The sequence below is a fragment of the Neofelis nebulosa genome, chromosome 2 (assembly GCF_028018385.1).
Source record: "Neofelis nebulosa isolate mNeoNeb1 chromosome 2, mNeoNeb1.pri, whole genome shotgun sequence".
NCBI classification, from domain to species: Eukaryota; Metazoa; Chordata; class Mammalia; order Carnivora; family Felidae; genus Neofelis; species Neofelis nebulosa.
In genome coordinates, this window is record NC_080783.1 from 73,405,568 (window position 1) to 73,431,937 (window position 26,370).

At 40.5% G+C, this 26,370-nt stretch overlaps 1 protein-coding gene and 1 pseudogene across 13 annotated transcripts in view; both read right to left on the reverse strand.

Annotated features, from left to right (window-relative positions):
- The window catches only part of TANC1 (tetratricopeptide repeat, ankyrin repeat and coiled-coil containing 1), a 239,589-nt gene that overhangs the window by 159,146 nt on the left and 54,073 nt on the right, over window positions 1–26,370 (reverse strand). For 12 of the 13 annotated variants that reach the window (XM_058694489.1, XM_058694453.1, XM_058694532.1 and 9 more), the window contains exons 1-2: window positions 26,107–26,219; window positions 2,377–2,456 (exon numbers count right to left, since the gene is read on the reverse strand). In XM_058694489.1, coding sequence (XP_058550472.1) covers window positions 2,377–2,437 — 61 coding nt within the window. In that variant the 5' untranslated portion in view covers window positions 2,438–2,456; window positions 26,107–26,219. Of the gene's footprint in view, window positions 1–2,376; window positions 2,457–26,106; window positions 26,220–26,370 lie in introns of those variants that run through there. The other variant, XM_058694414.1, reaches the window with a different exon arrangement.
- On the reverse strand, window positions 16,729–16,829 carry LOC131505776 (U6 spliceosomal RNA; annotated as a pseudogene).

Below are 26,370 nucleotides of genomic sequence, written 5' to 3' on the forward strand. Positions count from 1 at the left end.
TTTAAAATTCCATCTGCTTTGTTCCCCAACTACCACAACCAGATTCTAGTTAAGAGAAAAAAGGCACATACCATACAGATGTTTTATGAGAAATGTTCCCATTGCTTTTTCAAGTTGGTTTGCATTAGTGAAAAGCCATAGTGTGGGAATTATTATGAAGAAATGATTCAGAAAAAAACAGTAGTTGCTCTTAACAACCAGAGGGGGAAATGAACCCAAAATCACATGCTCTAAAACTGGAAAAGTTACAAATGCAAACTATGTTCACAGTCTGGCCCTTCTGAAAGGCAGGGTGCCCCACATCATTACTGTACTGTTATTTTACTGGCACTGGTCAAAGAGCATCGTGGGTCTGCTGTGAAAGACTCCATTACAAAGCAGGGAGTTTGGGCTTGGAGATCCAGGCCAGTGGTTGGGCAGCTCCAGCTAGATACACGGCTTAGGACCCAATTTAATGCTGAAAATTCCAAAGGCATGTAAAGAAGCAACTAACAAAGTCCCTAGCATGAGTGTCAGACAAGCCAAAACTGGGGAGGGAAATTTTTTTAAACAGCTTTCAGAGAAATCAAAAGAAGGATATTTTGGCCTTGCCCCAGCAGAGGGTGAATATCCTCCTGGACAGAAATCATGTGTACTGAAAAATCTCTATAGTAACCATTCTAATTAATTATTCAAAAGGTAGGGATTGGTTTTTTAAGATTAAAAGCAGAATATGGTCTCTTGTTTCTATCGTTAAAAACTGGTTTCTTTTTTTTGTATCTGCTATACAGGTATTAATGAGAAGCTTCTAATAGAATCTTAACAGTAACTTTACAATAAAGGGTATCTTTTTTAAAATATTTATTTGAGAGAGTAAGCATGAGCAAGGGAAGAAGAGAGAGAGAGAGAGAGAGAGAGAGAGAGAGAGAGAGAGAGAGAGAGAATCCAAAGCAGGCTCTGCACTGACAGCAAGAGAGCCCGATGAGGGGCTTGAACTCACAACCATGAGATCATGACCTGAGCCAAAGTCAGATACTCAACCAACTGAGCCACCCAGGCACTCCTAAAGACTCTACTTTTAAAGTAAGTTTGACATTTTGCAGACTTTTTGGTTTAAGGGTTAATTAATAGAAATTTGTCTAAATTCCATATAACTAAAAAGTTTAAGCCTACCTATTCTCTTAAGTACAGAAACAACACATATTAACATGATCCTTAACATTACATAACATACATTATGAATCACACACACACATTACATAGTAACATTATGTAATAAAAGCTATTGCAACATCTTTTCAATTGAAGAGTTAACTATAATTCAGTGATGTTTTGGTAATAAGTGTACTTATTTATACTTTAATAGAAATTACAGGACACCTGGTGGCTCAGTCAGTGAAGCGTCCAACTCTTGATCTCAGCTCAGGTCATCATCTCACCATTCATGCGTGAGACCAAGCCCCGTGCTGGGCTCTGCACTGTGAGCATGGAGTATCCCTGCTTAGGATTCTCTCTCCCTCTTTCTCTCTCTCGCTCTCGCTCTGCCCCTTCCTGGCATGTGTGTGCGCACACATGCTCTCTCTCCAAATAAATAAACATTAAAAAAATAGAAATTAAAACTGCAATGTTATTCAGTATACAATAACTCAGAAAACCAGCCACTCTCCAACTCCAGATCATCGTGAGTTTGCAGAGTGAAATAGCACATCTTGGGGAAATCAATCAATGCTAACAGATTTTTTATTGTACAATAATGGTAAAAAATATGTAATTTTCCTAGCAAGAGAAACAGACCACTAGTGGCCACCAAAATAACCTTAGAGGAGTTTATCACATGGAATGCAGTGAAGAGTCACAATGACTACATATGCACCAGAACTCTATCAACAGGAATGAAATCCAAGGCAAATTAAGTAGCTCTCATCATAATGAAAACTAGCAGTCTGGCACTGAGTGAGGCTACACCTGTTAGGCGGAAAATTTGATACTCAAAAGAGGAGTACCAGTCAGCCAGCAGTTGGTCAAACACATAAAATGAAATCGTGTGTGGGAAAAGGGAAAGGGCTTTCTAGAAATCAAATTCCTGGACACACCTGCTATCCCTCCATGTCTTAACTCTGACTGCCTCTGGATCTGAATGTTCTGTTAAAATTATGAACCTTCCAAGCGTTCTGCGGAAAGGATTTGGTTCGTAACCCAAACTCAGTTTTCAAAGTCACTTCCCATAAAAGAGCTCAGAAATGTATTTAATTTCTCATGGCTTCCAGGATTATGTGCATTCTCACCCAGAGCACTCCTTGGGACCCATTCCCGATGCAAGGGCATCCGTCCAGCCTAGAGTGAGCAGGTGTTGATGTCCCATACCCACCTGCTTGTTCAGCTCATTCCTGTACGTACCTGTCTCCTTCCTGCTCCCCTTTCCTCCCTCTCGGCTCTTTTTCAGCACAGCCTTTAACATTTTCAACACTCTTTTGCTTCTAAAGAGAAAAGGAGGGGAGGGAAGAGGAATTAAGGGTTATGAGTTGGAATATAACTTGCATACTGACACAAAAGATAACCTGTGCTCTAACACATTGCTTAGGAGAATATAAAGGTACCTTGAGTTTTACATTATTTTTCTCTGAAGAGACTAAGATGGGAAACTAAATGCTAAAGACACAAAGAGTATTTTATAACATTTAATGAAGTGATCAGAAGTTCACTGTCTTGTTATAAAAGTTAAAAAAAAAAAAAAACTCACACCAGGGCATTCTCAGCATTCCACATCTAATTAAGGTTACGAGGCTAAATCTGGGCACGTTACTGTAAGATGTTTGGCACAGGAATTCAGGTCTCCTAACCCCAGTTCATCAAAAGAAAACATTAGAACAGAGAATCAACAAGATAATGGTTAAGAAGAAAGCTACATGTTTAAAGGCACGTTTTGCAGATGCTACTGATTATATAACCACAAGGAAAACATTTTGTAAGTTTATCAGATTAAAACATAACCTTATAAACATTTATAAAATAAATACAATGGAAACACATTTTAAAGCTGATGTCAGGGGACCCAATCAAACAGCATACATTACAGTGGGTTTTTACTACATATAGTTAGGACTTGGGGTAGGGGGTGGGAGGGTTGGGGATGGGGAAGAAAGTAGAACCTTCTGTGGTGCTATAGCTGAATCCTTTAAATGATAAGCTGCATTTTTAAACAGGGTCGTACTGAGCATGTAAAAACACCACAATGGCCCAGGCCTAAGATGAAACCTAAAACCATCCCTATAGCAAAAGGCAGACAAAGGGCCATTATTTCATCTCTGAGTCTCCAGTAGCTCTCTCCCCTCCAGGAACTCAGAGGAGATGGCTGGACAACTCCCAGTGGTAATGAATCCGAGTAGGTTGTGTTACCCATCACAGCGTTGTTAAGGCACTAAGGACAGGAAGGTGGAAGGCAAGCAGGTTGCTCTTGGAAGAGAGAGAGAGAGAGAGAGAGAGAGAGAGAGAGAGAGAGAAGAGAAGAGAAGAGAAGAGAAGAGAAGAGAAGAGAAGAGAAGAGAAGAGAAGAGAAGAGAAGAGAAGAGAAGAGAAGAGGAGAGGAGAGGAGAGAAGGGAAGGAAAAGAGGGAGAAACTGCTGGGGAGAAGAGGGTTCCACCTGCCTAGTGAGGTTGAATGTTGAAATGGCCTCAATGTAACTAACACCCCACACAACTGCTCAATCCCAGAGTGAAACAGAGCCTTTGTGGGGACCACAGAGAGCCAAGAGTCTCAAAGTGCTGCCATTCACAGAGTCACACAACATAAGCACACAGCGTGACCTTCTATCATTTGGTTCAGGCCTGTATTTATTTTTCCAAGCCCTTTGTTTCCCTGACGAAGAAACAGAGACCCTGGAAGGCTGACTGCCCAGGGTCACACAGCTAATTAACAGCAGGGCTAGAATCCAAATTTGCAGGCCCCCAACAAGGGTCTTCTCCTTCCAACACACTGCCTCTCCTCTCAGAAAGTGAAAGCTTTGGGCAAGAGCAATCAAACCAACAAACCAAAATCAACAACAAATCAACCCACCCTAGAGATACCAGGAAGACAGTATTTTAAGCAGAATTTGGAGAAAGCTAAAGTTTAATGGAGTTAAATCACTTTACAAAACAAGTCTGCACACACAAAAGGCTTACAGCCTAATTTTTTTTAAAAAGTCTGCTTCAGTGAGGGGTGCCCGGGGGGCTCAGTTGAGTGTCCAACTCTTGGTTTTGGCTCAGGTCATGATCTCACAGTTTGTAGGTTCATGCCCTGCGTCAAGCTCTGTGCTGACAGCATGGAGCCTGCTATGGATTCTCTCTCTGCCCCTCGACCCCACTCAGGCACACCCATGTTCTTTCTCTCTCAAAATAAATTTAAAAACTTAAAAAAATTAAAATGCTACTTCAGTGAACCCTGGTGCAAAGATTTGGGTTTCACCTGAAGGGCAAGCACTGAACCTGGGAAGACCACCAAATTGTGGCAACACCAATTTCTATGATCATGCTTAAAAGAAACACTGAAAAATGTTGTGTAAAAAATGGTGGACAAAATTCAATAATAGATGCCTGCTAAGCTTAGATTTTTTCTTTTCCAAATCAATCAACCTTCAAGGTTTGTCATTTAACAAAGACAACATACTTCAAAAATAAAAGAAAATTATTGATGGAGTCATGCCAATAGAGCTTGGCTATGGTCCCTTAGTGAGCTCTCCCAGAGCCCTGTACTTCTCTGGACCACAGACTGGCTCAGGCCCCACCATGGCAGTGAGGCTGCCCCTGATTAATCACCCTGGTCATCTCCAACCCACAGCATATCTGCTTTGCCATGGGAAAGACATGTCCCACAGGGTGAGGACTAGGAGACACAGGCTTGGGCATCTCATCCCAGACTCCCTGGATGCCTACTTTGGGGAGCTCAGCTATTTTCAGGATAGTCACATCTTCCACATCAGTGGTCTTGAGTTAAGTGAAAGAGGCTATCAGATAGCCACTGTAATTTTTCTTTCCAGTTCCTGCTTTCCTCCATAAATAGCAAGTCAAGGGGAAAAGCTTAAATTTATTTTCTAAGACTTATTCGAACTATGACCTGGAGAAACTTTAACTGAGTGTACCTGAGTACAAAAGTAACTTCAGCTTCTATTTATTTAAATTATATACTTTCGAGGAAGAGAGAAAAGACTAGCCCCTAGATCAGGCTCTGAAATTCTCTAATGGGGGAAAGTTGCTATAATTTTCATTTAAAAGAAAATAAAATGTGAATAAATAATGTTAACCCTAGACAACCAATGACCTGAAGTGACCTAGATTTCCTTATTTTCCTACTATCATTCAACATCTAAGTTTCCCAAATACCATAGGTTCTTTCTTTTAAAATGCCCAGAAGTTAAATAAACTACCAAGCTTACTTTCACTTTTTGGATTTCTCCTTTAACACAAAGTCTTTGGGGATAGGCACATCATCTCCATGTTATGTGTTAGCAATCTACACAGTAATTACAATGATATGCAAATTATAACAAAGATCACCCTAAGTAAAACAGGGAGGATTTAAATGCAAGACCAAATCTGTTCTGGTTTACAGTCACAATGGCAGCATCGTAACTATGACCACCTTGTCTGAAATCACAGAGTAACATAGTGTTAAAATTCTCCTCTTCTGGAGTGCCATACTGCCTGTTTACACAATTCCAAGTGGAATCTGTGAGCTGAGGGCAGGAACTATGCTAATTCTTTAATACAAACAGAAGCCAGAACACAGGCTCTGTACGCAGCACTCTGTTCTCCGTATTTGTTGACAGATTTAACTAGGCTGCAATGAACACAGATGAGCGACTTCCTCCAAATCAAGCAATTAGCCAACATTTATAGCAGTTTATAAGTTACAAGGAACATTCCTATAGATTTTCATTCACAAGAAACACAGAAACAGAAAACACAGTTAAATTCATGTGACATCAGGCAATGAGACAGTAGGGAAGGAATGCTACATTTCCTAATACCCCTTCAAGTCAACACCTGAATTAACCTTAAAATCTCCTGGTAACAAAATCTTATTATCCAGTTATCCTGAGTTTGTATGCACTCCACTAGAAGGAGCATCTCCCATCAAACCATATATCTGACCTCAAAGCAACGCTGTTTCTGAAGGTGGCTCCCTTTTGCCAAAATTAAGCAAATCAAAATAGCGATATTTACAAGTGAAACACTGAAAACTAAGTTGTACATAATTAAGGATTTTTTTTTCCCCAGAAAAGGGAGAGACATCAAAAACATCCTCATCTTTAAGGGTTTGAAAATATTTTTCCACCCTACTAAGGTCTGACTTATCAAAATAATAGCCATGTCCTCTGGTATGACTACCTGTGGAACTTTCTTTGCATTAGCAATCCTCAGTGTTTATTAAAAGAAAGGAAATGTGTGGTGGCAGTGGGAGGTCTGAAGCACCCTTCAAGATAAATAATATATAGAACAGGGCAAATTAAGAAAACAAAGCAGCATAGAGACCACAAAAGGAAACAAAGGGGCCTGCTAGCTGGGGCACTGGCCCTTGGCTGGAAATTCACGGAAAATTACATTATAGAAGCTTCCTGAAAGCAAGAGCCACATCTCAACATTCTTTTAGAGCTCCCATGAAGCTGGGGAAAAAACAACCCCTGATGAATACTTGAAATTCCAGTAGGTCTCTCTCCCTGCTCTGGCTCCTGGTGCCCCGTGCCCCCTAACCCCAGCCTTTTTTTCCCCCTCTTATAGTAGAAGCCGCCTAAGAATCAAGAGACCTAATCCCAGCTATGGCCCACACATTGTAACTAGGAACAAGTCACTGAACTTCTCCAGGATTCAGATGCGTCAGCCAGAAAAGGTGGGGGAGACACTGGGCTATAATTTATTTCCCAAGACACACAGGCCCAATCATTCACTCTTCTTTATTCAAAACCACTCTACAAACTGTACCTCTAATTCTGCTGTTCTTTTCTTTAGTTAGGCTGGTCATAAGCAAAAAGACTTCCGATTTGAGTATGAGTTATTAAATGCATAGTAAATTTACAGTCCCACAGTGTGAATTTAAAAGATCTATTGGCATGAAGTCTCAACTCATATGTTTAAATTCTGATGCACAAATTAAGTGGAAACTATCAATTAGATTGAAATCACTTTCAACCCATATTTTACATATTCTGTAGGAAGGTATACATGTTGTTTGGGGAAAAGTTTCTTTAAAAACAAACAAACAAAAACAAAAACAAAAAAAAAACCCTGACTCTCCTAGAGCACCTGGCTGGCTCAGTCAGTAGATCATGTGGCTTATGATCTCAGGGTCATGAGTTCAAGCTACACATTAGGTGTAAAGATTCCTGAAAAATAATAAAATCTTTTACAAAATTAAGAAATTAAAAAACCTGACTCTCCCAAGCTGGTATTTCAAATTACTAGACAATTACTATATGCAAGTTTGTTTAAAGAAGTTCTCATTTTGTGAACTAGTTGGCAAAATGAAATTTTCACTTTAGAAGCAAAACAAGACTAAGCTACTTCCTTCTGACTGCAGGAGCTTTTTTATTTTGTGAAGAGATTTGTTCAGCCCACCTTGTCTACCTCTTCCATAAAGCCTTCCCAGGCCATAGCCATAAAAAGTTATCTTTAGGGTTGCCTGGGTGGCTCAGTCAGTTAAGTATCTGACTTCAGCTCAGGTCATGATACGTTCAAGCCCCACGTCAGGCTCTGTGCTGACAGCTCAGAGCCTGGAGCCTGCTTCAGATTCTGTGCCTCCCTCTCTCTCTGCCCCTCCCCTGCTCATGCTCTCGCTCTCTCTCAAAAATAAAGAAACACTAAAAAAATTTTTTTTGGGTTATCTTTAATTCCACATCCCACTTTGTACTGATATATGGTTATGACTCAAAATCACGCTGAAAAATGTTAATTCTACAAATCCCTCTCAGCACCTTGTAATGTACCTTATACACAATCAACACTAGGTACATTTTTTAAATGAATGAACAACAGGTTGTCATGGAAGGGAACTCAAAAATCAATGGCAAGGGGTGTGGACTAATAATTTAAGATTTTTTCCAGTACTAACCACTGGTTTCCAAGTTTATGGTCAAAGTTATACATTTCCACAGCAGGATCTGTTCTTTTATCAGGCCTTCAGAAGGTCACAGGGAGGTTTTATTTTGGTATTTCAAATATGCATACAGAAGGAAAAAGTACAATGACAGAAAAATCAAACCCTGAAATCAATACATTCTCCTCCAACCGGGAAAAACTCAGATGGGAAGATAACCAAGGGCAGCACTTCTGGCAATAATCTTTATGCCTCCCGGGCCAATGGCTGTTGTACAAGATTGAGCACCAACCTTACAGAAAGCCCCTGCTCACCCAGAAGCTGCCATCAGGTTGGAAGCTCCCCAACCAAGCACATACCTCCCTACTCCAACAGCAATGCTCCTAACTAGAGCTCCTAACTAGAAGACAAAGTAACCACCATATTGCCACCACCACCACCAGCCAGACATTCATAGATATGTAGATCTATTTGAGAAAGCATAGGCATTCCCCCCCCCTCCCAGCCCACTTCAAAAGCTACCTCAAAGCCCCTCCTACTCCTGAGGCCTTCTTACCCACCTGCTTCCTCCTCTAGGTCTGATGGCCAAACCCTGCCCCACTCCCCACATCAGCACAGAATTTGTATGGTCACTCCAGTACCACTGGATACTTTGGGGAGGAACAGAATTTTATTCCATCTATAATTCTCCAAGGGAAGGGTTGTATCTCAAAATAGACTGCCATCCTTTAATAAATTTAAACAAACGTAATAGTGTCATTTAGAACGCAAGTCCTGGGGCGTCTGTGTGGCTTGGTTGGTTGAGCATCTGATTTTGGTTCAGGTCATGAGCTCACAGTTTGTGGGTTCAGGCCCCGCATCCGGCTCTGTGCCAACAGTGCCGAGCCTGCTTGGGATTCTCTGTCTCCTTCTCTCTGCCCCTACCCCGCTCACACTCTCTCAAAGATCAATAAACATTAACAAAAAACTTTTTTTAATAAAATGCAAGGCTCTGAGGATTAGAGGAAATTGTTCTGACTCTCCTGGGCCTGCTGGCAGCAAAGAGAGACAGGGTTACAACCTGATTTTCCAATTAAGGAATCAGCCCTATGCTTGGAGTTTTTCATTTTATACACTCCTAAGTATTTGTACCAAGCAAAGAAGGATGCGAAGTCAAACATAATATGATGGAAAGGGAAGAAAATGATATTAACAAACATGGGCAGGAAGCTAGGAGTTCATGCCTCCATTTTCTCTATAAAGTAAAAATAAGGTATGAAAGGGGCAGTGAAGGTTGAAAACAGCCCTTGCAGAAGAGAGGAAGGTAAGCACAAGATTAAAAGGACAGCTGAACAGCTCTGACTGCCCAATCTAGGCTGCAGAGCAAGCCATGGCACCAGATCAGAGTGTGCAACTGTATCCTCATGCTCAGCCCTACGGACCACCCAGAGGAGGAGAGGAATGAGCCAGCGAATGAATGGCCAGCACAGGAGCTCCAAGACTGAGAAGGGTGCTCTTGTGATGTGCTGAGAGTGGTACGCCATGGAATGAAGGCTAGACAGGGAGGGAGGGAGGCCCCGAGAGGTCTGATAGCCAGAGAGAACAGGGACTGTGTCTCCAGGAGATCAAAGAACAAAACAGTCACAATAAGTGAATGAGGAAGTTGAAAAAAAGTCCAGTCCTTCTGAATAAACTTTTAAATTTTGGATGTGGAACAATTCCAGACAATGATAAAGGTCACATGATGGCCAACAGCATTGTTTGGTAAAGTGGAATGTCTTCAAGCCCAGGTTGCTGGAAGCAAAGAAATCACGGAACTTGATTCCTGGTGTATGGAAGGGCCATTCAGATGCTTATTACAGTAATGGAGGCAGCATTTGGGATATCAACCATCACCCGAATAGCTAGTATTTACTAAGTTTTACTATATATCAGGTAAAGTGAAGAGTTTTACATACATATATAATCTCCTTTTATCCTCAAAAAAAAAAAAAAAATCCTGTGAGATAGCTTACTGATTTTTTTTTTTTATAACCAAAAGAAGCAGAAAGGCTTAGAGAGATTAACAACTTTCTCAAAGTTACACAATGTGTAAAGGTGGAACTAGAACTTGAAAGCTCAGGCACTGACTGGCTGACTCTAAAGTCCTCAATGAACTGGGGGGAGGGGAGGAGGGGGACAGGGAGGTGACCAGGAGAGTGCATAATACAAGCTTCAAAGACAAGGTGGCTTTTGCATAAGGGTGAAAGTGTAGTTGTTATGGATCCAGCCAAGGAGAGCTGGGAGAAGGCCAACATCAAGCGTGAGCCCCACTGGCCATGAGGTCAAAACCCACGGAGGACCACCCAGGGTTTGAATATGAACCACAGTCTTTGAACATGCTTCCTTCCATCTCTCACACAACTCTGTAGAGGATATAACTAGGGTCACAGGATGCTCCCCTGTAAGGTTTACAGCAACTGGAGACCCAAGCCCTGTTCCTCACAATGGCAGTTAGCTCTATAACAACCACACTGATTACATTTTCTTCTCTTTTCCCTTCTTTCTGGGCAGTTTTCCACTTGTATCATTTAACAGATCTATGAGCTCCCAGCTTACACTGACTACCTTCTTGATGTATAGCAACTACAACTCCCTTAATAAGGATAGAAGGCATTATGTAAACAAAATAACTTTGGGCTAGTTATTTCCCCTTTTATGGACTCCTGTATCTAACAGGAATACTGCTCCCTTTCTGGCTCGACTGGACAACCAGGCCTCTTCCACCTACAGGTGCTATAATTTCACAGGGAAAATTTTATTTCTGGTTCATAAGACCACTGTAATCATAGTAGCTGGTAAACCATCACTGCAGATGAAAAAAGAGCCCCTCAGTGGAGTCTATGGCATGGGTGATAAGCCTTTATAGGAAAGGAGAAGAGACCTTGAAGACATGTCAGAAAGTCCATTTTTCAAAAACTGCTAAAAGGTAATCAATCAATGCCAGCTGAATGAAGTCTGGTATTATAAATCTAAAGAAATTAAATTTTTTAAATTGCACTGCATCTGGCCTCAAAGTGAAAAAGGTCAGACAACTTCAAAGATGCCGTGAAAGGCAGCTATTCATTACACAAAGATCTCTTGCTTATGTAGCTGACAGATGGATCCTTCATTTAAAGCCCTACAGAAGACATCAAAATCCCTCCTCCACTCCTGTCAGTGATGTGCTAGGATGCTCCAAACAAGGTTATAACCTCCCCTCCACCAGGTCCTAATTTCATTAGCATGGGAGTTCCCAACAGCCAGTGTCATTTTTTTTTAAACTCCCCTAGGTGATTCTAATGTGCACCTAGCAACACTTATTTCACACTAACTACATACCAGGCCTTGCTGTAAGCACTTAGCCTACATATATTGTTATTTAATCCTTACCACCACCATCCACAGAAGGTACTATTAAGATCCCGATTCTACAAAGGCAGAGAGAAGCTAGTGATTTGCTCGGGATCACACAGCTCAAGGGAGCAGAACCAGGGTGTCCATCCAGATTGTCCTGCTCTAGAGCCTAACTATATAGTCCCTCCTATGCCTCCTTTTTTAATTAAAAAATGAGACAGACTAGCTCCCAGGGGCCTGATAAGGTGGACAGACAGAAAAAAACTGCCAAATAGGAGGGAAAAAAAAAATCATCGTTGGTCACACACACACACACACACACCCCTCCATCCACAGAGCAGCATCCCAGGTCTCAAACCTATACTGAAAAAGAGTCTGGCTCTATTGAGAGACACCTACTGTCCACTTGCTCAAGTTCTGCTAGGCATCCAGGAGTTATTTCAACCATCAGTGTTGTCAATATTTGTGACCTGGAGGTGTCATGCTACAAAATACATGCTAGAATAAGCAAGTTCTTCAATTCCTGAGCTCACAAAAGAACAATACTGGAAGATGGGCCATAATGCCAATGGGGGAGAGTATTTGGGATAGAGACCTCCATGTCACATGGGCAATGTTTCCCCTATTCCTAACATCCAGAAGTTAGGAACGGTGTATTCAAAAGGATCTCAAAAATCCCACCCCATTTCTCACTGAATGAATTTCATAAAACCTGTTAATAGGAGATGGGGCAAGGAATGGCCTGGTGCCCAGCATTTCTCTGGGCAGTTTTACACAGTCCAAATAGACAAAATAAGGTTTTAACTTTGGATAGAAAATTCTAAAATAAACTAGGGTATGCCTGCCACAATAATGCAATGGAGAACTCACTGAAACTAATACATAGCTACAGCAAATATCATCTTTTCCATAGCTACAGCAAATATCAACACATGGAGCACTGTGTATTCTTTTCTGAAATTTGTAAGGGAAACCATTGTTGGCCATAAACACTCATTGTAGTAAGCTGTCTTAAGGGGGACTGCTACAGTGGGCCCTAAGAAAGGTCACCTGGAAATAGGGGATGGTCTTATTTTATCATTCACCCCAAGAGCCCCAAAATGGGGGGAAGTCAGAGCTCCAGATGATAAAAGTCAAAGACAACTAGGAAGCAAAAGCCAAATATGTTAAGACTTTTCTTTTTTTTTTAACTAATCTAGTCTCAAAGCAAGAGGAGAAAGACACAAGGATGCCATCCAAGGCAGAAGCTTATGACCTTTTAAGGGACACGGACTGCTTCAGCAATCTAGATCCTCTCATGAGAATGTTTCTGAATGATTCTGATGAAGAAAATACGCTTACAAAGAAAATCAGTTACACTGAAATGCACACATAAAACTATTTAAGAAGCAAAGATGTGATAATAGTGATGTGTGCTTAACACATACATAACAAGACACAGCAGCAGGGCTAACAGCTACTGTAGTTTTCTAAGCAATGATGGGCATAAACGATGGTTTAAACTATTTCCCACAATGTGATATCAAAATCTGATTTCTACTTGCCAAAGCCACAGGTGCTACTGTATGCTGCATGTTTTCATGACTTAAGGAAAAGCCACATTCTGGTTAAAGGTTGTGAAAATAAAGATGTAAATTTTTTTCTCCATCCATCCATATTCACAGAACCCCTGAAGTGCATCCAATGATCTCAGGATTAGGAACCCTGACTCAAAGAATCAGAGTCAGACTCAACAGGACAATTACTCAGACTTGCTAAGTGGTCTGCTAATAGCCCAGGAGCTTCCAGAGAAACAGTAGCTCAGTTTTATCCCACTAACAGAACCACTGAAATTCAGAAAATTAAACTGCAATTTACTGACTGGCACACATTAGCAAGATGGGGTATTTCACGTATGCACCACTCCTAGCAATTAAATGCCAAGTCCCATGATTAGTGTTCATAGTAATCTATAAAAGTCTACTTAACAAGAAAGTCCGTCACCACCAAATTACTAACCCACCCACAATAACCAGCCTGGCATTGCAGGAGAAAAAGACCTGTGGGGATTTACACCGTGAGACAATATACAAAAACAGGAAAGCCAGGTTGGATATATGGGACAAGTGTATTTTATTATGGTGTTGTTTTCTTGGATGCTCTCCTTATCCTTTTTAAAAGTGTTTAAGGTCCAGCAAGTATAGTCTTCCAATTAACTGGATCAGGCTTCCTAGTTAAGGGTGATGCCCAAGGCTTGGCCTCTCCCACACGCACTGCCTCATACGGTCAGGCCATTCCCCAGCTGTGTGCCCTAAATCAGGGGATACCCATATGAAGATAAATATAATTCAGAGTCCAAAATACATGGACTTAACATTGGGCTATTGCCAGTTTCTCATGGATCCTGGGTAACTGAGACGGTTTTTGTTTTCATGGCTAGGACCTACAACAACAGCTGCAGGAGCGTAATACTTTTTCTAGACTAATAAAATTACCTAAGTCTGGCTCACAGTTTCAGCTCTGGCAGCAGCCAAATTTCCCAGGAAGATGCAAGCCTTGTGTAGCTGTAGAAGAACCAGGAGGGTAGCGGTGGGCTAAACTGGTAGCATTCAAACCCGACCCAACAGCAAACACTTTGACTAAATTGTGAATTACAGAGTAATTCCCTAGGCATAGAGATCACAACTGTTATTATTTTTAGGAGTCCCACAGAAGTTTAATCAAACCTATGAAGTTCAAGCTTTACACATGAAGTTATGTGACATGCTACGTATGAACATCAGATTGTTTTCCCTCTAAAATGCAGTGAAAGGTTCAATTAAAGTCCTTAGTAACTCTGCAGTGAAACCTTTGATCGTGGATTCTGTCGCCACTTCTTTTAACACATACCAACAGTATGAAGCATATCTGAGACCTAAGGAACAAAATCACTATTGTGAAGTCACACATGCACATACCTATATATACACAGATAGATCCCTTTTCTTTGAAGCTGGGGGAGGTGGGGTGGGAGGGTGAGTTTCAGATTCTACAGTCTCCAAACTGAGAAGGTTCCTTGTAGTTGCAGCACAGTTGACAAAGTTATTTCCTAAATAGAAGTGTGTGGTCCCTTTAAGGAAAAACATCCCAATTAGAACCCAGTGAAAAACAGGAACACATGTTTCTTGAATGACTCTGAATTAGAAACAGTGGATGTGAAATTGTTCTAGATATAATGAAGATGTTGCACAGATGTACTAACTTTCCGTGGTCTCAGGGAAACATCTTTCTCGTACAGAAAAATATTTGAGTCTACAACAAAGCTGGATATAGCTTTTTAACTATCTGGTCCTTGTTTTTACGCAAACTTCCCAAGCCGACTCCCTTCTGCCTTCTCACAAACCTAATAAAACACATATTTCAATGTATTGATAATTCACTGAAAACCACAAAGCCATCCATCTCTGATTCAGACTTACGACTTTTTAAATTTTTTTTTTTAACGTTTTTTTATTTTTGAGACAGAGAGAGACACAGCATGAACGGGGGAGGGGCAGAGAGAGAGGGAGACACAGAATCGGAAACAGGCTCCAGGCTCTGAGCCATCTGCCCAGAGCCTGACGCGGGGCTCGAACTCACGGACCGCGAGATCGTGACCTGAGCCGAAGTCGGACGCTTAACCGACTGAGCCACCCAGGCGCCCCCAGACTTACGACTTTTTAAAATTATCTCAGTACTTAAACCAATACTGTAAATTTGTTACAAACATAAGACCTTTACTCCACAAATCCAACAAAACGTCATAAAAACCACAGCCCAAGTGGAGACACAAAAGCACCCTTCAGCAGGCACGGTTAAGTTTTTCCACAGTGAGGGGTCCTGTTTCGTCCTCACAGCAAGAAGGTAGAACTCTCCTTGTTCTCTTTGACACATAATGAGGCTGAGACAGGGAAACTCAGCGGCCTGCCCCAGGCCACCTTCCCTCTGAATCCGGACTCCACAAGAACCTTGCCTTTGGCACCCTAAACTTTAGATCCCCAGATTAAATGATGTCCAAGATCAGCCTCTATTGCCCAGAATGGGGCCTCTAAAGATAGCATTATGAACTCCAACGTGTTTGTGATCATCTGGTTTCATTTAAAACGATTATCATAATGTATTCCTCAATATTTCTACTTATACTGCCGAAGGAGAAACTGAATGCTATTATTGCAAACATCCAATTCCAAACCCATCAATCTCAGCTCTTTTCTGTGCACCATTTTCCTCGGAAAAATTATCTGAATACCCACTTCAACAGCTACCTTCACTCAGGCAGCTCACAAATATGGTTTCCCCATTGTTTTACCTGTGCTGTGGTTCCAGTACTCTATTTCCAACTTGCTGACATCAACCCTGGCAACACAAACTCAAAGTGTCCCAAACTAAACTCACCTTTCTCTTCCCCTGACCTCCAACACCCACTCACCAGGCTGGGCTCCAGGTTCCTGTTGATAGCACCACCCCCGCTTAGTCTACCAGACTCAAGCCCCCTACATCCTCATGGCCTCCTTCCTGGTCTGATCAATAGCCAATCAAATTACTAAGTCTCACCAGTTCCAGCCCCTCCACTCCCACAATTGTGGGGAGGTCTTCACTATATCCCCCCCACTGGACTACTTGGGGAGCCTGCAGCCTAATTTTTCTAACTTCAGGTCAGTTAAAGTGCATCAAAATCCCCTCTAGGGCTTGCTAATAAGGCAAATTGTGGAGTCCCACTGCCACTGATTTTTAGGTCTGGTTTGAAGCTGAGACATTATATTTCTAGTAAGTCTGAGCTTGTGAAGACTCTGCTTCTCAAGGTCCAACGCCTGGGAACCACTGCCTTAGACTCTCCTGACTCCCTTCCCATCTCACATCAATCCTTCCCAAATTTTTTCTTCATGGACCAGCAAAAGCCTTTTTAAATCTGAAACTGTAGGCTTCTGATAACTAAGTGGGTACAATAGGAGCTACTATTCACCGAGGACCCACTATGCTTTAGGTTACCTCTGTTATATTCTAGTTAAAACAACCCTACAAAATACAGCATTGCCTCCAAAGTTACAGGGCAACTTTGTTAAAAAAAAAAAAAAAGAGAGACTTTGAAATGTTAAGCAATTTTTTTTTTTTTAATTTTTTTTTTAATGTTTTATTTTTATTTTTGAGACAGAGAGAGACAGAGCATGAATGGGGGAGGGTCAGAACGAGAGGGAGACACAGAATCTGAAGCAGGCTCCAGGCTCTGAGCTGTCAGCCCTGAGCCTGACGCGGGGCTCGAACTCACGGACCGCGAGATCGTGACCTGAGCCGAAGTCGGACGCTTAACCGACTGAGCTACCCAGGCGCCCCGAAATGTTAAGCAATTTTTACGTGTCATCCTTGCGCAGGGGCCATGCTAATCTTCTCTGTATCGTTCCAATTTTAGTATATGTGCTGCCGAAGCGAGCACTGTTAAGCAATTTTTAAATTCTACAATGACAAATTGGTTTTATGTATTTATTAAAGGGACACTCTCCTTAGAAAAACTTTTGTTATCAAAATTTGATGCAAAAGGGAGAAGGATGATGGAAAACAAAGAGTATTTCCTTCTCAGGACAGGGCAAAAGGAGAGACCTATGAGGATACAAAGTATAGAACCTCCTCTCCTTGATTTGGAGTTTGCTTTAGTATACCACAACCCATGTTCAAATCCATCCTCCCAAGATCAATTTAACTAAATAAAAAATGTCAATAGACTCTGTTTAATTCACCTGCCTCAGGGTGCCTGGGTGGCTCAGTCGGTTAGGTGACCGACTTCAGCTCAGGTCATGATCTCCTGGTTTGTGGGTTCGAGCCTCACATCAGGCTCTGTGCTGAACACTTGCTGGGAGCCTGAAGACTGCTTCAGATTCTGTGTCTCCTTCTCTCTGCCCCTCCCCTGCTTGTGCTCTGTCTCTCAAAAATAAATAAATGTAAATCAATCAATCAATAATTCACCTGCCTCTACTTACATACATACTCTCTCTGGTTTTTGTACCCTCACCTGTTCTAACACAGCTAAGCTTGAATAACCAGATCTATGTATGCTATCCTTATCCACAAAGTCTTTACTTGAAAGGGCTTTTTCTGCCTACATTATGACCAGCATGTGAATGAGTCAAACAGCATGACCAGAGATTCAGAAGAATCTACATTTTCACATGCTGTTATTTAAAAACAAAGATAAAAGCTCCAAGGCTCTACAAGAGATTCATTTCAAACCAACAGGCACCTGCAGATTGAAAGTGAGGAGACGGAGAAATATTTATCATGCAAATGGATATCAAAAGAGAACTGGAGTAGCAATACATATATGGCACAAAATGGACTTTAAAGCAAAGACTGTATTTAAAGACAAAGAATAACACTATATAATAATAAAGGAGACAATCTAACAAGAAGATGTAATGACTGTTAATATTTACTTACCCAAATGGGAGCACCCAAATATTTATTTACCCAAATGGGAGCACCCAAATACATTAAACAGTTAATAACAAACATAAAGAAACTAATGGATCAAAATACAATAATAAAAGGGGACCATAACATCCAGGACAGATCATCTGAGCAGAAAATTAACAAGGAAACAACGGCTTTGAATGACACACTGGACCAGATGGACTTAAGAGGTATATTCAGAACATTTCATCCTAAAACAGCAGAATACACATTATTTAAGTGCATATGGACCATTCTCCAGAATAGAACACCTACTAGCCCACAAAATAAACCTCAACAAATTCAAGATCAAAATCATACCATGAGTACTTTCTGAACACAATACTATGAAACTAGAAGTCAACCATGAGAAAAAACCTGGAAAGACCACAAATACATGGTGGTTAAACAACATGTTACTAGAAATGGATCAACCAGGAAATAAAATTTAAAAAGTACATGGAAACAAATGAAAATTAAGATGGTCCAAAATCCCTGGGATGTAGCAAAAGCAGTTCTAGGAGGGAAGTTTATAGCAATACAGGCCTACCTCAAGAATTAAAAAAAAAAAAAAAAGTCTCAAATAACCTAACCTTACACATAAAGGAGCTAGAAAAAGAACAAACAAAACCTAAAGCTAGCAACAGGAAGCAACTAATAAATATTAGAGCAAAATAAACAATATAGAAACTAAAAAAGGACAATACAACAGGTCAATGAAACCGGGAACTAGTTCTTTGGGGAAAAAAAAAAATTCAATAAAACTAATAAAACCTCTAGGCAGACTCACCAAGAAAACAAAGATAAAGTACTCAATAAAATCACAAATGAGAGAAGAGAAATAACTGCCAACACCACAGAAATACCAATAATCATAATTATTCAAAATTATATGTCAACAAGTTGGATAACCTAGAAGAAATAGATCAATTCCTAGAAACATACAAACTACCAAAACTGAAACAAGAAAAAAAAACTTGAACAGACTGATGACCGACAAAGAAATTTAATTTTTTAATTGAAAAAATTCCCAGATGACTTCATGGCAAATTCCACCGAACATTTAAAGAAGAGTTAATACCTATTCTCAAACTACACTAAAAAAAAAACAGAAAGGGAAGGAACACTTCCAAATTCATTCTATGAGGGCAGCATTATTCTGATACCAATACCAGATAAAAAGTCCACCAAAAAAGAACTATAGGCAGTGTCCCTGATGAACATAAATGAAAAAATTCTCAATAAAATACTAACAAACTGAATTCAACAGTACATTAAAAAAAAAAAAAATCATTCACCACAATCAAGTGGGATGTACTCCTGGGTTGCAAGGATGGTTCAATATTCTCAAATCAACGTGATACACCACATTAGCAAAAGAAAGGATAAGAACCATGTGATCATTTCAACAGATGTAGAAAAAGCATTTGACCAAGTACAACATCCATTTTTGCTAAAAACCCTCAAAGTAGGTTTAGAGGGAACATACCTCAACATAATAAAGGCCATATATGAAAAAAAGCATAGCTAACATCATCCTAAAGGGGGGAAAACAGAGCTTTTCTCCTAAAATCAGAAACAAAACAAGGATGTCCACTCTCACCACTTTGATTCAACATAGTAGTGGAAGTCCTAGCCACAACAGTCAGACAACAAAAAGAAGTAAAAGGAAACCAAATCAATACGGAAGAAGTAAAACTTTTAACTATTTGCAGATTACAGGATATTGTATATACAAAACCTAAAAGACTCCATCAAAAAACTGCTAGAACCAATAAACAAATTCAGTAAAGTCTCAGGATACAAAGTCAATGTATAGAAATCTGTTGCATTTCTATACATTAAAAATGAAGCAGAAGAGTAAGGAATCAATCCCATATACAATTGCTCAAAAAAACAATACGATACCTAGGATTAAACCTAACCAAAGTGGTGAAAAGACCTATACTCCGAAAAGTATAAAATACTGATGAAAAAAACTGAAGACAAGGCGAAAAAAATGGAAAGACGTTCCATGCTCAAGGACTGGCTGGCTCAGCAGGTAGAGCATGCAACTCTTTATCTCAGGGTTGTTAAGAGCCCCCACTTGGGTGTAGAGATTACTTACAATCTTTTTTTTTTTTTTAATTTTTTTTAATGTTTATTTATTTATTTATTTTTTTTTTTTTTTTCAACATTTTTTGTTTATTTTTGGGACAGAGAGAGACAGAGCATGAACGGGGGAGGGGCAGAGAGAGAGGGAGACACAGAATCGGAAACAGGCTCCAGGCTCCAAGCCATCGGCCCAGAGCCTGACGCAGGGCTCGAACTCACGGACCGCGAGATCGTGACCTGGCTGAAGTCGGACGCTTAACCGACTGCGCCACCCAGGCGCCCCTAATGTTTATTTATTTTTGAGACAGAGAGAGACAGAGCATGAACAGGGGAGGGTCAGAGAGAGGGAGACACAGAATCCGAAACCGGCTCCAGGCTCTGAGCTGTCAGCACAGAGCCTGACGCGAGGCTCGAACTCACGGACCGCGAGATCACGACCTGAGCCGAAGTCGGCCGCTTAACCGACTGAGCCACCCAGGCGCCCCAAGATTACTTATAATCTTAAAACAAAACAAAACAAAAACAAAACAAAACAAAAAAACCAAAGTTGTAGTAATCAAAACAGTATGGTACTGGCACAAAAACAGACACACAGATAAATAGAACAGAGTAGAAAATCCGGAAATAAACCCAAAATTATATGGTCAATCTTCAACAAAGCAGGAAAGAATATCCAATGGGATAAAGAAAGTCTCTTCATCAAAAGGTGCTGGGAAAACTGGATACCAACCTGGTAGACAATGAAATTGGACCAGTTTCTTACCCCATACACAAAAATAAACTCAAAATGGATTAAAGATCTAAATGCAAGACCTGAAACCATAAAAATCTTCAAAGAACACAGACTTAAGTAACCTCCTTGACATCAGCCCTAGCAACTTCTTTTTAGGCAAGGTCTCATGAGGCAAGAAAAACAAAAGCAAAAATAAACTAATGGGTTTACATCAAAATGAAAAGCTTCTGCACAGCGAAGGAAACAACAAAAATAAAAGGCAACTACAGAATGAGAGAAGATATTTGCGAATGACTTAATGCAATACAGGGTTAGTATCCAAAATATATAAAGAACTTCTACAACTCAACACACAAAAAACAAATAATCCAGTTAAGAAATGGGCAGAAGACAGGGTGCCTGGGTGGCTCAGTCAAACATCCGACTCTTGGTTTTGGCTCAGGTCACATTTCCCAGTTTCATGAATCTGAGCCCTGCATCATCAGGTTCTGTGCTGGCGGCACAGAGCTCGCTTAGGATTCTCTCTCTCTCCCCTTCTCTCTCTACCCCTCCCCAACTTGTGCTGTCTCAGTCTCTATCAAATAAATAAACTTAAGAACAAACAAACAAACAAAAACAAAAAAAGGAATGGGCAGAAGACATAAACAGACATTTCTCCAAAGAAGACATACAGATGGCCAACCCATGAAAGAATGCTCATCATCACTTATCAGGGAAATGCAAATCAATAAGCTATCACCTCACACCCGTCAGAATGGCTAAAATCAACAACACAAGAAATGACAGGTGTTGGCAAGGATGTGGAGATAAAGGAACCCTAGTGCACTATTGGTAGGAATACAAACTGGTGCTGCTACTGTGGAAAACAATATGGAGGTTCCTCAAAAATTTTTAAATGTAACTACCTTATGATCCAGCAATTGCACTACTGGCTATTTACTCAAAGAGTACAAAAACACTAATCCAAAGGAATACATGCACACCTATGTTTATATCAACATTATCAACAATAGCCAAATTATAACTGATGAGTGGATAAAGAAGATGAGGTTATGTATACATATATATATGTATGTATATGTATATGTATATGCATATATACATACACCTACATATGTATATGTATATACATACAACAGAATATTACTCAACCATAAAAAAGAATGAAATCTTGCCATCTGCAACAACATGGAGCTAGATATTAAAATGCTAAGCGAAGTAAGTCAGAGAAAAGGCAAATATCTATGATTTCACTCACATGTGGAATTTAAGAAACAAAAATGAGCAAAGGAAAAAAATGAGAGAGATAAACCAAGAAACAGACTCTTAATTATAGATAACTGATGGTTACCAGAGGGGAAGTGGGCAGGGAGGGGTGAAAGAGATGATGAGGATTAAGGAGTGCACTGGTAATGATGAGCACCAATCGGTGTATGGAAGTGTTGAATCACTATATTGTACACTTGAAACTAATATAAATACTGTATGCTAACTAAATGTAATTATAAAGTAAAAACTTAAAGAGAGGCTCATCTGAGCAGTCAATTATTGACATCCACAACTAATCATTTCCCCCAAAACGCACCCAAATTTTAGAGCACTTTTTCTTCTGCTATCCCACCTGTTTCTCATAAGAACTCTGGGAGGATAAGCAGCATGATCCCACCATCCTAACCTTGGCTACCTAGCTAATGCACATCTAAGAACCAGGAACTGAACCCAGATAAAGCCACAGAAGACATGGTCCATGGCTTTGCCATTAAGAATCTTGTCTTTACAGATACCATATGGTTTCACTCTTATGTGAATCCTGAAAAACTTAACAGAAACCCATGGGGGAGGGGAAGGAAAAAAAAAAAAAAGAGGTTAGAGTGGGAGAGAGCCAAAGCATAAAAGACTGTTAAAAACTGAGAACAAACTGAGGGTTGATGGGGGGTGGGAGGGAGGGGAGGGTGGGTGATGGGTATTGAGGAGGGCACCTTTTGGGATGAGCACTGGGTGTTGTATGGAAACCAATTTGACAATAAATTTCATATATTTAAAAAAAAAAAAAAAAAAGAATCTTGTCTTTAGTAGTGCCTGGGTGGCTCAGTTGGTTAAGTGTCTAACTCTTGATTTCGGCTCAGGTAATGATCTCACCGTTCTTGGGATCAAGCCCTGTGTCGGGCTCTGCACTCACAGCACAGATCCTTCTTGGGATTCTCTCTCTCCTACTCTCTCTGCCCCTTCCTCGTTTGTGTGTGCACTCTCTCTCTCAGGATAAACGAATAAACACTTTTTTAGAAAGTCCCCATTTAAAAAAAAATCTTGCCTTTAGCACCTACTATTATGAAAAAACATAGGACACACAAATTTGAATAACACCCAGTTCCTCAACAAAGTCAACCTACCAACCAGAGGTCTACAATGGCACTGTGGCATTATGGGAACACAGCAAGACATGGTGACATGGTGTTAAAGGCTTTGGAGTCAGGCAGACCAACCCACAGGTTTAAAATCCCCCCATCCCAACCCCACCATGCTTTACTTGCCCTGTGATCCTAGGCCAGTAATTTAATCTCTCTGAACCTTAGAGTCCTCATTTATAACAGAGATAATATGCCACAGAATAGTTGTGAAAATTAGAAATAACATGACAACATATGTAGGCCTACGCTGAGCATAAAATGTGTATTATATAAATGGTCACAATTGTCTCATGTTATTCTATCTGCTTATACAAACCAAACTGCAACTTTTAATACCTATAATATTTAAATGTCAGTGGACTGGCCTTTTCCTTTATTATTTAGGTTATTAAAGTGATAGAACTTAATTGCAAATTAAGATATGGGCTGACTGAGGGAGGATGAAGGATGAGTCACATTTCTGGCTTGAATAGTGCCAATGACCAATGTGGGAAAAGCAGACAGAAGCCTAGAGATGAGGTGCCTTGTAGAGGCAGGGGAGGGGGCAGGGATGCAAATATCAGAAATGGTGCAAAAGGGGCACCTAGGTGGCTCAGTCAGTTGATCATCCGACTTCAGCTCAGGGCATGATCTTACAGTTCATGAGTTCGAGCCCTTCATTGGGCTCGCTGCTGTCAGTGCAGAGCCACCTTTGGATCCTCTGCCCCTCCTCCGCTCATGCTCTCTCAAAACTATATAAGTCAGTAGTATCAAGTGCTACAGAAAAGTCACGCCAAGAGTCCTAGCAGAGGTCATTTGTAACCTTAACAAGAGCAGTTTCCATGAAGTTGAGGCAATAAAAAACAGATAATAGGCCATCTGTGAAGTCCTACTGAACAGTAAGATTCTTTGATCTTGAAAAGAAACCTATTCTCTGTCAAATCAATTAAACTATTAAAACCTCAAGTAACAAATTGCAAGGTTTTCTTCCAGAGAAAGGGAATTTGCAAAAAAGACATAGTTAAAAAACATTTAACTTGATCTTTGCTATTAAGCTCCTATCTACTTCCTGAAGATGGTCCCAGGGAAGGAATAAAGAAAAATTAGCTAATTCTCTACCACCAAGAAATGTCCCGGAAGGGGAAAAAAATGTATACCTTACTAAATAAATTTCCTGTCAAATAAATCTCTAAGGGCAATATATTTAAATTGCAATTTCAATATTACTTTGAAAACGGTGTCACCACAGGTCAAAAAGCTTTGGTTTCAATATGCAAATCTCTGCATACTTTGGGTGAAATTCCATTTAAGCAGATTCCCACCTGGATTTCTAAATAAGCCCTAACTCTTATTAAATTTAGAAAACTGTTCTTCAATGTCATTTTTTCTCATTCTTTGTACACTTACAACCATAGAAAGTGGTGTCTCCCAGGCAATTTTAACTTAAAGTTATAAAATGGTTCTACAATACAAATTATGGCACAACAAGGGAATGTTTGGCTTGGCTGTATAAACTGGTTAAACTAGTTAGTAGAGTTCAAAAATAATTCCCCCAAACATCTGCTCAGCCTAAGAAAGAACTTCTTTGTTTTTAAGTCTACTCCACATACAAATATTTTTCAAGAAGTTATACACTATCACCTCTTGAGGAGCTTTTAAAAAAGCAAACATAAATAGTAAGGACTCCCTCCCCATCCTCAAAATTCTAGCTTAGCACACCTGGGGGCGGGGGAGTCCTGGTATTCTAATTTCTAAAGCTTCATGTTAGATTCTGATGTGTATTCCCCAGCCATGCTCCTTCTGACAAGCTTTACTTTTTGTCAGGATCCCCCAAAGTTTTAGGGGCAATGTGACCACTGTGTTCTTCATGGAAGAGTGAGGCATGGCAGGAGGGGTGAGTACAGGATATGAAATCCTGCCAGCAAGCCACACAAGACAGATGGCATAGTGCACCTGCACGTTGCATGCACGTTTCGAGAATTCACGGAAGTTTGGAGGCAGCTTTAACCTTGACCCTCATCTCCTATGGGGGCCCCTTCCACCACTCAGAGAGAAGAAGGAATATGGAGTGGTCTTCAGAACCCTCAGTCAACCACTCTGTCCTGGACCTCCTAGGGATTCCTGCTCCACGGTCTCAACTGTGAGCAGTGGAGGATAAATAACAACCCTCCAAGCTGGGCTCACTTAAGATGGGATTGAAGATTCTGTTCTCAGCCAACTCTCTTCTTAAAGGAAAGAGCGAATATTTGAGCCCTACTAACTGCTACACATTAGAGATAGGGAATATAACAATGTGAACAGAACGAAAGTTTTATATATGTATTTTTTTTTTATCATTTGTTTATTTTTGAAAGAGAGATTGAAAGAGAGTAAAAGAGGGGCAGAGAGAGAGGGAGACAGAGGATCCAAAGCAGGCTCTGTGCTGACAGCAGAGAGCCTAACAAGGGGCTTGAAATCACAAAGATTTCATGCAAGATCATGCCCTGAGCCAACATCAGACGCTTAACTGACTGAGCCACCCAGGTGCCCCTGACAAGAACAAAAGTTTTAGCCATCGGGAGCCTCCAGCTTCACCAAAACCCTTGAGGTAGGTATTTTTGTTTCAAAATTTACATATAGAACTGCAGTACAGGAAAACCATAGTACAGAGTTCCTAAAGGAACACAACTAAACAATCCTCCTTGAAACCCAGAAAAGAGAAGAGACGCAACTCAGAATAACTTAACAGGACTTCTGTATTTGCAAACTGTCAGCACTAAGGTATTAAGCTATTCACACAACACGTACTAAATGTTTTCACTGGAAAAGTACCATGCTAGGAACCATAAAGAGAGACCCAAAAACTCAGAAAAGTTTCTGGAAAAAAATGTATTGAAGCATCCCTATTAACAAGAGTGTTTTCACCTAGTAATTAAGACACCAATTTTAAAAATTTCTTCTTAAATTTGACTAAAAAGCCAATTTACTTCCAAAGTCCTCAAAATTTTCAGAGAATAACCAATCTTGGAAAAGGTGGTCTGTCAGAGGATGGGTTTGCCATGGATCTCACTCACCTTGCCTCACCCTAGACTCCACTTGTTTGCAACAGAAAGAAGCTGGCTCACTCGGGGTGCACCCAGAAAGTTCCTCGGGACAAGTCAACCACAGAAAGCTAGAAAGAGAACTGGAAAAAAGACAACATGTGAGCACATTCACCCTAGGAGATGAGAAGCAAAGAGTTTACAAAACCAGCCACAACCTCCCTGAAACTCCCAACCAAGCCATGATGGAGACAAAAGAGACGTCAACCCATATACATACTCTTAACAGAGGAGAAA